General features: G+C 43.8%; 1 protein-coding gene across 2 annotated transcripts in view; it reads right to left on the bottom strand.

Annotated features, from left to right (window-relative positions):
- The window catches only part of MTM1 (myotubularin 1), a 1,347,122-nt gene that overhangs the window by 726,788 nt on the left and 604,681 nt on the right, over positions 1-15,653 (bottom strand). For both annotated transcript variants that reach the window (XM_069612751.1, XM_069612752.1), the window contains one exon: positions 9,992-10,180. In XM_069612751.1, coding sequence (XP_069468852.1) covers positions 9,992-10,180 — 189 coding nt within the window. The remainder of the gene's footprint in view (positions 1-9,991; positions 10,181-15,653) is intronic.

Below are 15,653 nucleotides of genomic sequence, written 5' to 3' on the forward strand. Positions count from 1 at the left end.
TGGAGGGGAAGACAATGTTGAAGTTGATCATTTGGTTGACGTAAGGTTGTTCTTTGTGGCATGCAGGCTCCCGGCCTCATTATCTTCAGGGGGAGACCAGTACAAGGATGGGGAGGATGTAGATTAGGAGGGGGGGTGGACTGGGCTCTGCTGGGGGTACTGAGCAACGACACATGGGAGAAGGAATGTCGAGGGCTAAGTAGAAGGATACGCTGCGGGGGGTGGGTGGAGGAGGCTTGTAGGGCGGATGTAGCACTCAAGAATGGCTTGACCAAAACCAGCATGGCTAGGAGAGGTTTCACTTGCATGACTTGGAATATAAGTGGTCTGAATTGTCCTCCTAAAGCTAGAAAGGTTCTGGTGTATATGCAGAGGCACCAAGTAGACATTGCTTTTCTGCTGGAGACACCTTTCTTCCTCCAAAGTGGCAGGGTTCACCAAATCATGAGGCTGCCACAGATATTTCTCCTCTTATTCTAGCTATTCACTGGGGGTCTGCATTGCCATAAAAGGCACGTTGGGATTCCAGTGCCAGGAGGAGATACGAGACACCGAAGGCACGGCATTGATCCCTCAGGACTGATTGAAGGGCAGGTATTCACCTTTGTGAACTATTATGGCCCCAATACGACTCTCTGGATACGTTAAGTTTATTGAGGAGCATCTGCGAAGGCACCCTGAGAGCATTGTGTGATGGGCGCAGGAGTTCAACGCAGTTATGATCACTGCCCTGGATAGTTCTGGGGGTTTCAATAGGGGGACAGCGAGAGCCACATGCAAACAGACAGGTTTGTACCCATGAGGGACTTGTAGATGTTTGGAGAGATCGTCATAGGCAGGATAACGGGTACACGTTTAAATCTTCAGTACATGGTTCAACATCAAGGCTGGATTACACACTGGTTTCCATGAGGGGCTCAGGCTGGGTCACCGATTGCAATAAATAAATTGGCACATACCCTCTCCGATCAACCCCCATTTGTTGCGACACTCGTTATCCGAGGGAATGGCAAGGGGGAGGAGTTGGTTTTTTCAAGAATGAAAGCCTGCGGGATCCGGTTTTTCAAGAGGCGGTTCGGGAGGGCATAATTTTTGTTCAAGCGAACAAGGGCTCAGACATCTTACTCTATTGTCTGGGAAGCCTTTAAATGCGTTATCCGTGGGATGTTTTACCAAAGAATCAGGGTTTCTCACGGTCATACTGGCAGAGCTGGCCGCCAGCGAGTCCCGGCTGAGGGATATGGAGGCCGGAGCAGATTTCCTTACGCATGCGGAGAATCAAGCATGCTTTCAAGCAGAGCTGGGGGTTTTAGGGACACCGCTGAGAGGGAGGTGAGATTGCTCAATCGGAAGGATGTGGGATGTCTTAACCCACTCATCCAAGCCCTGCAACATCACTAGGCTTTGCTGGCAGCAGCAACATCAGAATGGCCATTGGAAATCATGCTGCTCGCTCAAAATCATCCAAAAATGCACAGTAAAAATCTGAAAGATAGGCTGCCATCCACTTTTGCCTATCTTAGTGAGCACAGGATATCACTGGCCAAAACCACCATTGAGCTATCCACCAAGTAGCCTGAAACCACTGGGAAATAGCAATGCTGATTGCCAAAAGCAACACAGAGCTGTTTGGGAATTCATTTTCTTGATTGTCAAAATGTGCTAAAATCATGGCTCACAAATCACCAAAAAGATCCAACCTTCTTGTTGGGTGTTCCACATTATTCTACTGCAAGAATCCACATCAACACAATGTCAGCAAGAATCACATGCTATCAAGCCAAATCCTATTTTAAAGATACTGATGTAAAGACAGCTGTCAATATGGGTGCAATACCGGTACTCACCACTACCAGAAGCCGACGTTTTAAATCCATATTCTTTGAAAAACTGAACAACTGAACCCAAACTATGCCAAAGAAGAGAATTCTATCAAAATGCCAGATAGAGTGCCACACAGTGAGTTCATTGTTGAAAAAGACTTGATTTAAAGATATGTTTCTTATTGTGAGTTTATAAATGTATTTTTTTTACAAGGAACTAGAAGGCAATCTGATTTAGTTAAAACTTCAAGAGGCCTTCTGTCCATGAGAACCCTTCACACTTGGGCCTTCCCGCCAACAGGAGAGGATGTTGAATGGACATGTTAATCAAAAGGGAGGCGATTCCTCTGCTGGTAGGAGGAAAGAGACAATATAGTCTTTCAACTGAATAGGATATGCTGATTTGGATGTGCCTGGTCAACAACTGCTCTAGCAGGAAGGCAGGCCATGTGATCATCTGACTCACCCAACTCTGGGGGCGGACCAGACTGTGATGTGGATTTAACATTGCACCAAATATATGTTTAAGGAAAATGGTTCTAAAATATTGTAACAAGCTGACAAAAATATGAAACTTTGAGACGGTTAATATGAAAAATTCACTCACAATTTAAGACTAAGCTGGACGCCGGGTGACGTTCTGAGACCAAGCCTCGGAATCTATTAATATTGTAGGTACGGTGTTTATGTTATGAACATAAGAATTTGCAGTAATATGCCCAGAGAGGATCTGCATGCATGTGTAAAATTTGGTGCAGAACCAATGTTGAGAAATCCACCAAAATGGCAAATAAGTTGTCATTTCTGACCTAACGCTCCTAGGAAGATCAGAGTTGGACAAGAATGTACCTTAAGTAATCTGTGATGTGTGTATGTATTATGAACAAGTTGTGCACCTTGGAAATATGTTTGTTATGAAAAATTGATTTTCTAAGTGAAAGCAAAGGGGAGTGTTCTTTCCTTAAGCCATAAACATGACACCTGATGACACACTACTCTTTTTTCCAGTCAGGGGACAGGAGATTCTCTGACCTATTAAATCCAGAGGGGGTTGGGCATGTAGAATCAGCCTCCACACCCACTTTGAAAACACATAAAAAGAGACTGCCTAGGACAGATAGCGCACTCATTTTTTCCACTACTCACCGATTCCTACGAAGCACTCTGCCAGACCAGATCCAGACAATATCCAGATAGAGACTCCAGATCTAGATCCAGAGACCAGAACTTGGAATCCAGACTCTAGAACCAAGCTCTCGAACCCTGAATCAAAGGCCTAATTCACAAGCTGAATCCTTCTCAGCAGTGCTTCAGAATCTTTTGCAACCTGATTCTAATCACTAAACTTCCACTGGGCCTAACCAAACCATTCAACAGCCGGACCGTGCTGTTTGCTTCTAGCTAAGAACCCTGTGCTAGAACCCAGATCCAGACGCAGAGAGAGCAGTGCTGTATCCACACCCGTCAGATCCAGTTCAAGAGACCCAGACCGCCGTGCAGTGCTGAGAGCAGAACCCAGAGGGCCTGAGACCTGTCAGGTGGCAAGAGTGAAGCCAAACCATTGACCAGATCTTTGACGAGGCGCATTGCATTCCAAAACTAGGAGCGAGTATCTAGTCTAGAACTGTACAGAACCAATCTCTTAGTTTAAAGTAATCCTCTTCCATTCATTTCAACCTATCCAGAACTGCATTATAGAATCCTGGGTTCATCCTGTTTATTCCAAATCTGTAAAGCGCCATCTGTCAATCTGAAATCTTGACTTTATTTCTGTAAATCCACCTTCACAAAAACATCCGTATCTTTTGATCCGCATGTCCTAGGAGCGGAATTTAATGGTCATTTTAAAGCTAAGATCCTAAACTTTCCAACATTCCAACTCATTATAGTTTTTCCGTAACCGTGATTTACGCACGTGGAAAAATTGCAGCGAATTGCAATTTAGCTCCATTTCACCACTTGTAAAAATAGCTGTTTCCTGTTTGCAACTGCTGAATTTCGTTTCCAATTTGAGAATCATTCATGAATCATTGCTAGTGTTGACCTGAACCAATGTAAAGTAACTATCACTCATCCCGAATCTCTTTTAGTAAATTAAAATCAATTTTGCAGATTTTCCCTTCAATTGCAATCACTTTCTCAAGTGTTTTTGCCTGTTTTAAAATCATACCTGTTCTCTCTAAGCTTGCTGGGGGGAACTGGAATTGAACTGCATTCTTGATTGTATTCCTGAAACCTGTGTTCCATCATTTCCATCTCTTCATATTGCATAGGGGGGAGTGCGTAGTCACAGGGGAAAAAGTGATCACATTATCTTTTGATTGAAATCATATCAAGTTATTTCTGTGTTGCATTCTTTCCCATCATTGCATTTCCTTGAATCATATACGGTATTCTCTGCTACAGTATCCTTCATATTCATACTGCTAAGTGATTAAAGAGATTGTCAATTTTGTAATATTACCCATTGTTGATTACCGTCCATATTCATAAGTGTGCTATTCAAATATTATTTTATTCATAAAAGGATGATCTATATATTGTTTAATTCTTCAAATAAATCTTTTAATTTGCAAAAAAAACCTACTTCTTGGCTCAGTGAGGTCAGGGGGATTCAAAGAGAGGGGCGTTATACAAGGGTTCATCATCCAGATTTAAAGAACTTTGCCATAAATATATGTAAAAAGGGCTTCCATTGGGCATCCCATCCTAAGCATTGACTTAGTTGGATTGCTGGATTGAAGTCACTTACACAGTGCAGCAATATGGTGAGGAGCAAAGACCGGGAAGTCTGCTGGCACAGATAAATTACAAAACCTCAAGATCACACATCACGGCAATAGAATCACCAGCAGGAGGGCTCTTACAGACCGATGAGGGAATAATGGGGGCATGGATGAATTATTACCAGACGTTCTACTCCTCTAAGACCAATATGGGGCAGTCAACACTTGATAGGTACTTCGATGAAGTTGGGCTGTAATGGGCAGCACAGGAGGAAAGAGTGGCTTTAACTGAGCAGGAGCTGCATGAAGCTATTAAGGCCCAGAAAAGGCTGCGCGCCCAGGCGGGCTCTCTGCTGACTTTTATAAAGCATATGCTCCACTTCTTGTTCCCCATATGTTAAACATGAACCAGCAGGCACTGCAAGAGGGCTCCCTCCCAGAGTGAATGTGTGAAGCAGTGGTTACCCTATTATTGAAGCTGGGGAAGAGGACAGAAAGTTGCTCATCCTGCCGACCGATATCCCTGATAAATTTAGACAACAAAATTCTTGCCAGGGCACTAGCTAATCTGCTTGCTCCGATAATGCCACGGTGTGTCCTGGCAGATCAGGCAGGATGTAAACCAGGGAGGTGCGCATCATACGGGCTTCGACAAGTATTTTGTCTTCACTCGGCCCTCAAACAACAATCACCAATAGTTGCAGCCATTCTCAAAGCCGAGAAGGCTTTTGATTTGACTGGATGGCACCTTTCTCTTCTCTGTTTTGAGGCGTATGGGGTTGGGTGAGGGGTTTATAAAAACGGTGTCCCTGTTATACGAAGGCTCTGTGGCACGATTGTGGGTAAATGGGAGGGTGTCAGCCCGAATCAAGATGGGTAGGTGTACACAACAGGGGTGCCCGCATGTGGAGTGCACGCTGTGGAGCCCCTGGCAGAGTTAATTCTACCCAGGCACATTGACAGAGAGATGCAGTTGTTTACTCACAAACTAGCTATCTCATTCTATGCAGACGATTTGATCTCGTTTATTAGTGACCCCAAGACCAACTTAGCACCAGTCATGGCCGACAATTTGGACTTTCTCAGGGCTCAACGTAAATCCATCCAAGTCTGTGCTGTTCCCACTAACCGACGGAACTGAAAGCTTCCGGGATGAGTTCAACTTCCAATGGCAAACAGACTGCACTCGATACATAGCACAGTCCCCTAAAGTGCTTTACCAAGAAAATGATGTGCAAAACTGGATCAAACTGAGGAATCTCTTAAGAGGTGGATGCACTTGCCTCTTTCCCTATATAGCCCGATAGCATTAATTAAAATGGTGATATTGCCTCGGTTTCTGTATATTTTCCTCAATGTACCCATGGCAGTCCCCTCTGCCTTTTTTAAAACAGTGAAGGCTCTAATAACTAGGCTTTTGTGGCAGGGGAAACAGGCCTGAGTGTGCTGGGGCAAACTTCTGGCCTCATTGAAAAGGGGGGCCTTGCGCTCCCAGATCTCGGGTCCTGCTGGGTGGCAGCAGAGGCCTCATTCTTGGAATACTGGTACGACCCAAACTCAGACAGGGCGCACGTCCAGATTGAAAGGGCAATAGTCACTCCATCGCTTCTGAGAGCAGTAACTCTCACATAGCTGCAGTGCCTGGCTAGGACCCGGAACATGGTTGAGCTTCCTTGCGGGGCGTGGCAGCATATCGAAGAGAAGACAAGGAGCAAGGTTTTATATATCCCACTACTCCCTTTCAAATTTGTACCAGGGCTCCCACTGACCGAGGAGAGGGTGTTCACGCAGTGAATGGATAAACTGGGTTGCTCGTGTTGGCAGGACTTGACCCCCGGAGGGCAGTTTTTGACTCTAGAAGAATTAAAGGCTAGGGGGCGAGGTATCAGCAATTGACATTTTCATATATTTTAGGTTAGGTTTTCTTATTTCCCTGAGGAGTCCCCGTTGCGCCAGTACTGCATGAGGTGATCAGTTCGGGAGCTCGTTCTAAGCTGGTATCCAGGTTGTATGCCAGCATAATAGATCGACAGGGTATGCAGGGGACTCCTGGAATAAATGGGAGGATGCTCTGGGTGCTCCTATTTCTGATGATGCCTGGAGGTATTGCTGTGGACAGATACGGAAGGAGGCAGTTAATAGTAACTTTAAGCTGATACAATTTAAGTTTCTTCACCAGACCCCGGTGGATATCCACATTTTCTTTCCAGAAATGTAAGACTTGTGTCAGATGTCGACACTCACCAGCAACTTTTCTGCACCTGCCATGGTTCTGCCCATGCATACATTTGGTCTGGTCTCAAGTTTTTGATAAACTGGGGGGGATAGCCGGGGAGGTGGTTACCCTGTCCCCCATGGTGGCATTGTTGGGGTACAATTATGAACTCCCAAAGCATGTTAGGCGGCTATTGGGTCTGCTGCTGTTACTTGCAAAGTGGAGATAGTCAGGGTATGGGGGTAGGGGCGCCCTCGTGACTACAAGCAATGGAAAACAGATGTCTTATACTGTCGCGATATTGATTCGGAATATGGAGCACCCAGCGTCCAGGCCGAAAGACACTTGGGGACCTTATGTAGCCTATTTGTTATCGGCTGGGTCTGATGCTTCTGAAAGATCTGGTCCTCGGTGTAAAGCATGGACAATAATGCATCCCTTTTTTTTCTGTTACTGAGAAGCAATATTCTACTGTGGGGGCTGGGGAATGTGTTGCTGTCGTATTATTTTAATTTGTTGAATTTGTGCTGTTCACGAAATATCAATAAAAAGAGTTTTAAAAAAAAACAATGAAACACAATAGCATTAAGTACAATGTCATACAGCAGTTGGGCTGTAAAGTGGGCAAAACACAGCCTTAGAAAATATAATGTATGTATTTAAAATTCAACCAAATGGATAGTAAAACATGTTTCCTAACAAGTGCTATACTAAATCTTGTTAGTAACTTTTAAAATTACTTTTAGAGACAGATTTCTCCCCTTAGGAAACAGAAGGCAGTAGTTCAATCATTGTTATGGTTTCACCATAGCTAAGTTCTCACCTACAGGTGTCTTTGACAAGAGGAAGGCAGCCAATCAGCTGAGCAGTTAGGAGGTCTGGGTTATTTTGGGTTCCTTTGTCTTGCCTTGCCAACGTTGTCAGTCCCATAAAAATGTGGCTTCCTTTTTGTTTTCAAATGGACTTCTACTGATTTCCATTTTTTAACTGCAACCCGTTTTTGATAACTTGTTTATGGTTTTCCTTCCACATGCCTCTGATGAAGGGTGTGAAGAGACCAATCCCAAGTGAAAGAACAGGGTGTCCATCTATGTTTGACCAAAGCACACTCAATGGGCAACATTGCTGAGCAATCAGTCTTCACTCTGATGAGGGGATGGGCTGGTACCAAAGTGCAAGAGGTGTAATACACATGTACAATAAAATACACCAACCACTCAATATACAGTCATAATGTACGTACACATGTATATAGCATTGGATAAGGTTAAACAGCACTGTCAAATAAGTAAGCAGTATATAGCATAAACAAAGCAAAGATTCCGCCTTACTCCAAGGAACACCGGAAGACTAACATAACAAAGATGTACTAGGCTTATATGGTTTCTAGAAAAGAAGGTGAAAACACTATAGGAAACAGCCCAAAAGGAACAACAGACACTAATATGAGTCAAGCAGTATTGGCCCTCTATAGGTCCCAGTTCACCCTTGAAAACAAGTATATTAAAATGAATTGTAAATGAGTGGCACAGTCTAAATTTACAGTCTTTGTTTGAAGTCTAGTCAAACCCAATCAATGCAGTTAGAAGAGAGGCAAGGCGTGGACTTAGTAGGGGTGCGAGAGTGGTCTAGTGCTACAATGAGACGCACAGAACACTCCAACAATTCCAATATACAATGATTTATTAAGCCTACAAAATACACACTAAGCAATGAAACCTCTTGGTAAGAATAGTCACAAAACTACTATAAAATACATATATACATTCACCTTTGTGTGAGAAGATAGAAAAACATTTGATTCAGCACCAGTGCAATACAGGTAATCAGATTTGGGATATACAGTAGAAACTCTTACAAGCAACAATAGAATAGTTCCCTACTACTTATTAAGTCCAGCCCTGAGATGGATTGGGCCCTACTGCACTCAAGTCATCAGTTCGAAAGATATCGTTTTCAGGTAGGTTTACTACTGTATACCCTAGACCAGACCACCACAGATCTCAGTCAGGCAAGAGAGAGAGATAGGGCCAGGACTTTACGCACATGTAACCCTAGAGGAGAATGGGGGAAAGGAACAGGTGTGCTAACTTACCCCTCTTACACCAATTTCTCCCGAGACCACTTCAGAGGTTCCAGATTCCATTGGGGGACACAGGGCTCCAGATAAGGCGAGTACCAGGCCTTTTTACGCATGAACATCTTGTAAATACGCAAGCTTTATTATTTTCCTGGGTACATTACACACAGGTTTAGAGCAGAGGGCAGTGCAAAGGTTGGGTTACTTGACAGAAACCAGAAGGCTCCTTGTGATTTTTATCTACATGGATGTAATTGCAAGCCACCTCTGAAACACAATGCATTTCTCTGACGCCTTTCAAAAAAATAAACTGCACACTGATAAAAGGAATGGTTTCTTTCCATTCAGCTTCAGAAGCACTGTGCACGTTTTCCTAGAGTTTACCCAGGTCCACCAATGGTAAGGTTATGCACCATTTAAATTGGCAGTTGCTACTCAATCAGGGATAGTCAATGGACACACAATCTGCCCAGCAACAGACTCGGGGGTATGGGTGTGGAATGGGACCAGATAGTCCAAGACCCCCACATCCAGCCACACATACAGACTACTACTTTTCCTGGGAAAGCAGAAGCTTTTCCCGGGAAAAGACATCTCATATATGGCAATTCCAAAACAGATAAGGCAGGAAGCAGGCCAAAGGACAACATGGTCAAAAGATAGACGATAATCTTGTGGCACAGCCATTTTAGAGTATATGGTACTCTTTATGGCATTAGGCAGTATAATAATAATAAGGTGCATGGGTAAAACACAACAGTACTGATAGTCTTATGGACTGATCAGTGTCCTCATAATAATGAGCACAACTCGAGGGAAGTATAGCAGAAGGCTTTACTTAGCCCCAAAAGTAAGGACAGCAGCCAAAACAAAGCAGAAAGAAAACATGTCCCAAAGAGGTCTATGCGAGGAAAAGAGCAAAAAGAAACTCTTTCCTAATAGTAGTCAAAGAAACGCACAAAAGTCAATGCATTATTGCAATACAGATCAATACGTTTAAAAAGCACTTTACAGCTTCATGATTACATGTAGATGGACAAAGCAACGCATTGTGTACACTTCAATTTTGGAATCTGGCATGAATACATTGAAAACCTTTTACTTACTACCCCAATCAGCAATATTTTGTTTACACATCTTACTGTACCTTATTGGCAACTGCATTTACACTAGGCCTTGCATCAAAAATGGTTAGTTTTGCAGTCTTTCCATTTGCATCCCTGATGATGTCCAAATACTTCTCATCATCCTTATTTCGTTTTCCACTCATTCCAACCAGTGGTTGACTGCAACGCATGATAACAGACTGATTTTCTGGGTGGATCCATGATAACACCTAATGTTAGAAAAAATAAATGATCAACGGTTTCTTATCCTGGAACTTGGACCATGCAATTATCTTACAATTGTCATGTTGCAAGCCTAGGAAATAGTCCACAAACAATACCAACTGAAAGACTAGCAACTGATGGGCATAGACACGGGTAGGAGGAATTTTTCAGAAGCAGTCATGAGCAAATTTTCAAGAGACCCGCTCAAGTGATAATCGGGGTTTTAAAAAAAAAGCAAATACTCCATTTATTGATTTTTATAGCTATCACAACATAATTAATGGCACAGTTACATAACAACAAAACACACTACAAATACAGCCATTCCACGGTGAGCCTAACTCCCAGCCAACCCCCCATTCCCTCAATTCCCTCAATTCCTTGGATCATACGGTCATGTTCACCATATTCTGCTACTACACCCTTTAACTTTGTAGTTCTGAGTTGCTGTTCATCTCTCCAACATCGCCTTACAATTCTGCCTACAAAGAGGATAAGTACACACCAAACTGGCCCACTGCCTTCTCAAGGCGACCTCCAGTCCTCCTCCTCCCTGCCCCTGTGCACGTGAAATACGTTTAAAGCTCTCAATCTGTGTGGGCATTTGATTTGTATATAGTCTGACTTTTGGAAGGTCAATAGTTCCCACCATTTCCTATTAAAACCGCTCTAGTTTTTGGATAGATCAGAGGTCAGCTTCTCCATCACCAAAATATTCCATATCTTCACCCATCTTCACCCATTAGAGATTTATGTGCAGGGCCTCTCTATGGTGTGTGTCGGGTAAACGTTCTTCTCCAGTATACCCAGGAGTACTGATCCCGGATCAAACAGGAAGGTTTGCTCGATCACCTGGGTGATATATTGTACTTCTTCCCTAAAGGGCCTTATTTTGGGGCATTCCCACCAAATATGCAGGAAAGTTTCTGCCTTCCCGCATCCCCTTCCGTAGTTCTCTGAGAGCTCCTGGTGAGATATTCGGGAGTTAAATAACACCTCAAAGTCATTTTGTAGGCTAGCTCCAGACTTTCTGCCATTCCTCTTGTGACCTCCCTGCCCAGGTCCTCCTCCCATGCCTCCATATATCGCCACTTCCAACCTCTCTTCTGCTCCCTTGAGAATCATGTTGATATTGGAGATGAAGTCCTTAGTAAAAGCTAAAGTCCCCAAAAACTTTTCAAACCTTGTTAGGAGTCTCGTAGACACTTTCATTATGTGTTTTGTAGCACCCAGTGTCTAATCTGCAGGTATTGGAACCTATTCTGTTCTGAGAGGTTACACTCAGCTAAACATTCAAAGAACGATTTGATCTCCTCCTCCTTGATCATGTCAGCGATGCACCACCCTCTATTTTCTATCCATATCATGAAAGCTAATGGCAAATTGGCAGGACTAAAAGCTTTATTATCATGGATTGGGGTGAACAGAGACAGAAAGGTGGTGAGCCCCATCCTGGCAGCCAGCCTGTCCCAGCTTTGTTTTATTTTTAAAAACAACTTTTATTAAGGTTTTAAGTACAGGTGGGTTCACAAAAACCATCAACAAACTAACATTACAGAACGGGTCCCCCAGCCTCACGCCCCTGTCCCCTCTTTCACCCCCATTCCCTTCCATAGATACCTCTTTCCCCACTATCCAGGCTAAATATCCCCCCACTCCAATTCCCCTTACCACATCCTCCCAACCTGGGGCGTCTCCCTCCTCTCTGTCCCATTTTCCCCAAATTCTTTCGTATTTCAATAAGCAGCCTCTGTTCTTGTACACTACCTGGTCCTGCATCTTTACCACATTCATCCCTGATCTCCATGCTGCAATCGTCTGGGGGTGGGTCTGGGTTCATCCACTTCTCTGCTACAGCCCTTTTAGTCCACAATGTGCACAATGTTTACAAAGCTTCTATCGTGTCTGTTTCTTCCGCAGCTCAGATCCCAAGCGTAGTTGTCTATCCCTCCTGTTGCATCTTCCCCTAGTATCACTGCAGCTTCAGCATTGCCATATCATCTGAATAAAAGTCCCTCTGTGGGTTCTAAATTTAGGGCAGGCGTCATCATCACGTTTGCCCCTTCTTCTCAACTTATCCTTAGAGTAATACATTCCGCGCAAGTATTTGAATTGTATCATCCTTATGAGCTGCAATAGCTACTTTTCTGGTAAAAGTAGTTATAGTTATCGCAGTGACATACAGGGACATGGGTCTAGCTTCTCTGGGCAGCTACAGTGCCCTCCAGGTCCACATACCCTCCACCAAGGTATTCATTGCCCACCAGTGTTTGGCTGATAGCATCCAACACCATTCTCTGTGGATTCTAAGATAGGCTGCAAAGTAGCACATTTTAATATATGGGCTCTGAAGTCCCCCTTTATCATGGGGTGACTGTAGGATTTTCCTCAACACCCTTCCTTCCTCTCTTCCCTCTGCAGACCAACTTTGTGATTTCCCTTTGTAGCTTATACAATTCCACGCCCATCACTTTGATTGGCAAGGCCTGAAATAGATAGAGAAGTCTTGGCGGGAAGTTAATTTTGATTACATTGATTCTCCTTTACCATGAGACAGAGCTTTCTCCACTTGACTTTGTCCTCTCTGAAATAGGTGTGTCCAGGGGGTGGCCTGGGTGGACACATGCTACCCCTGGAATCTGATTGGCCACCACACATTATCCTAAACTATGAATATTAAACTTTAAACACAAGAATGTAAGACACTAATGTTAGTAATTAAAGTAGATGTGTAGTGCAGACAAATAGTAAATTAATGCTATTCATATCTGAGTGTGTTGTGTGGGTGTGTGCGCTCGTACTTCATGTCACCACAGCATAAGTCAGTGCCCTACTTGGGCCACCCCAGTTAAAAGTCTGGACGCACCACTACTTTCTGATCTGTGCAAATAGCTCAGGATAGTTGGAATTATATAACCTTCCTAAGTTTGCCGTAACTTTAACTCCCAAGTATATTATGTGAAGCCTGACCCAGCGAAAGGAGAAACTATCCTTTATGCTTCACAATATCTCAGCGGGGATTGTCAATTTTAAGGCTTCAGACTTGGAATAACTGACCCAAACCACTGACGTGTTCCCATACTGCTCTATTTAATTCTGTACGGGCTCAAGGGATGCTACCGGTTTATTAATGGATAGCAAGACAATGTTAGTGAATAGGGCCATTTTATATTCCTTCCCACCAAATAGGATGCCTTGAAGGCTCGGGCTAGGTCCGATTCTTCTCGCTAGGGGCTACATCGTTAGAGCAAAGAGGAGGGGAGATAGTGGACACCCCTGCCTAGTCCCCCTTCCCAATAGGAAACTGCAAAAGCTTGCCATTAACCCAGATTTTAGCCATTGGCCCAGAGTATATACTAAATATCCATTTCAGTATATTATTCCCAAAACCAGACTCCTAAGGGAGCCATCAGAAACCTTCAACTGACCCGGAAAAATGCTTTTTCAGCATCTGATGCCAACAGGATTGCTGGGTCTCCCGGAAATCTTCTGGTTTTATCTATTAGCTGAACGACCTTCCTGATGTTGTCAAAAGACTGCCTAACAGCCACAAAACCTGTTTGGTCTGGAGGGGGAGAGGGATTAGCATTGGCAGCAGCTTCCCAATTCATAGCGCCAGTATCTTTGCGCACATTTTCAGATCCTGGTTCAATAGAGCAATTGGTCTATAGGATCCACATTCATCAGTGCCCTTGCCTGGCTTTGGAATAATTGCAATGGTGGTCTGGATCCTCATCTGTGACTTTCCTGTTTTCCGAAATGAATTAAATAATTCAGCATAACTAATTCCTTTGCAAACTCCTCGAAAAAGTGATCTGTAGAGCCACCTGGACCCGGCGCTCTGTTAACCTTTGCTGCCTCTATAGCTATTAGTACTTCCTCTAACATTATCGGGGAACTCGGCTCCTCCTTATGCTCATTAGAAATATTCCTCATCTGAGATTCCTTTATACATTGCTTGCAAATAACCTCATCCCCCTCCTCTGCCTTATAAAGTCTCTCATAGAATATCCAAAATTCCTCTAGAATCCCCACATTATCTGTCATTTTGGTCCCCACACCCCAGTTGTGAGTTACCCAATTCATGCTTATGTGTCTCGTTTATAGTGCATGCACTAGTATTTTGTCTGTTTTATTCGATTTATCATAGAAAGTCTGTTTTAGATTCAACAGTCCCCGTTCAGCTCTGTTTGTGAACCCAATGCCAAACATGTCCCATGTAAAACTGCTTTTAGCGTGTCCCAGGTGCTGCTCATTGAGATATCTTGGGGGGAGGGAAGCGTTGTTTTTAAAGAACACACTGATTTCTTGGGCTATCTCCCATTTGACTACTGGATCTCTCAGCAGGTTTCTGGGCAGAGTCAAGGGCTTATTATCAAGGGCAAACCACAAAGTAACTGGCCTGTGATCTGCGATTGTAATATCTCACATATGTGCGTCACCTACTGAGCCTTTTAATGAAATTAGACACGAAAATGTAATCTATTCTTGTGTATACTATACTCTATGTGTATGTGAAAAGAAGGAATACTCAAAGATGTATGTGCTTCTCGCCAGGTATCAGAGCCCCAAACTTGCAAATTCCGTCTGAAGGTGCTCAGATGCAACCGATCGATTGATCTAAGAATCGATCCATGAGAATATTCAAATCTCCACCCATAAACAATGTCCCCTCGGGCGAAGTGGAATAATGTGGATATTAGTTCCAGCATTAAGTCATTCGGACCCACGTTAGGAGGGTACGCAGAAACTAGCATTATGTGCTTCGCAACAATGTATCCTCCGACAGCTACATATCTGCCCTCCGGATCCTCAATGGCATCCGATTCTTGAAACCCTACTAGTCTTTTGCACAATACAGCCACTCCAGTAGTCTCGTTCCTTATCGATGCTAGGTATTGCACAGCAAACACTCTATTTTTCAGCCTATGCTTATCCTTTGCCCCCAAACGAGTTTCCTGAATGAGTGCTATGTCAGCTTCTAGGTCATCGAGTGAGTGAATTGAGCCAGATCTCCTTCGGTTCCGGAAGCTCCTCAAGACCCTTCTTTTCTCCTCCTTTTTCTCTCTGCCTCTCTCGTGCTAACCTTCCCCTCTCCTGCACGGATGCCTAGCCTCCCTTCCACTACTGGTTTGCGATTCCCATTGGAGTCCCAGCTTTCCTTGCACTTTACTCAAGGCCCTGCTGCTCTGGGTGCACTTATCCCTGTACCCTCTCCCCTGCACTTCTTGTCTGCGCACTTGCAGAGTCTAAATGATACTAGGCCGAGTACGATTGTCTTGTCCTCCCTTGCCTGATTGCGCATTGAACCACTTGTGTATAGGCACATTATAAATATCAATCCATCAATCAATTAGCAAAGCCCTCTTGTTAGGTGTGTTTAACCCTTTAATGTTCAGGGTTACAACTTATCATGGAGGCCGGAGAAGATCATAAACTCACCCCTATTGCGTCCTTTACTCCAGGCAGGTACATAAA

The sequence above is a fragment of the Ambystoma mexicanum genome, chromosome 5p (genome assembly GCF_040938575.1).
Source record: "Ambystoma mexicanum isolate Mex_15411 chromosome 5p, UKY_AmexF1_1, whole genome shotgun sequence".
NCBI classification, from domain to species: Eukaryota; Metazoa; Chordata; class Amphibia; order Caudata; family Ambystomatidae; genus Ambystoma; species Ambystoma mexicanum.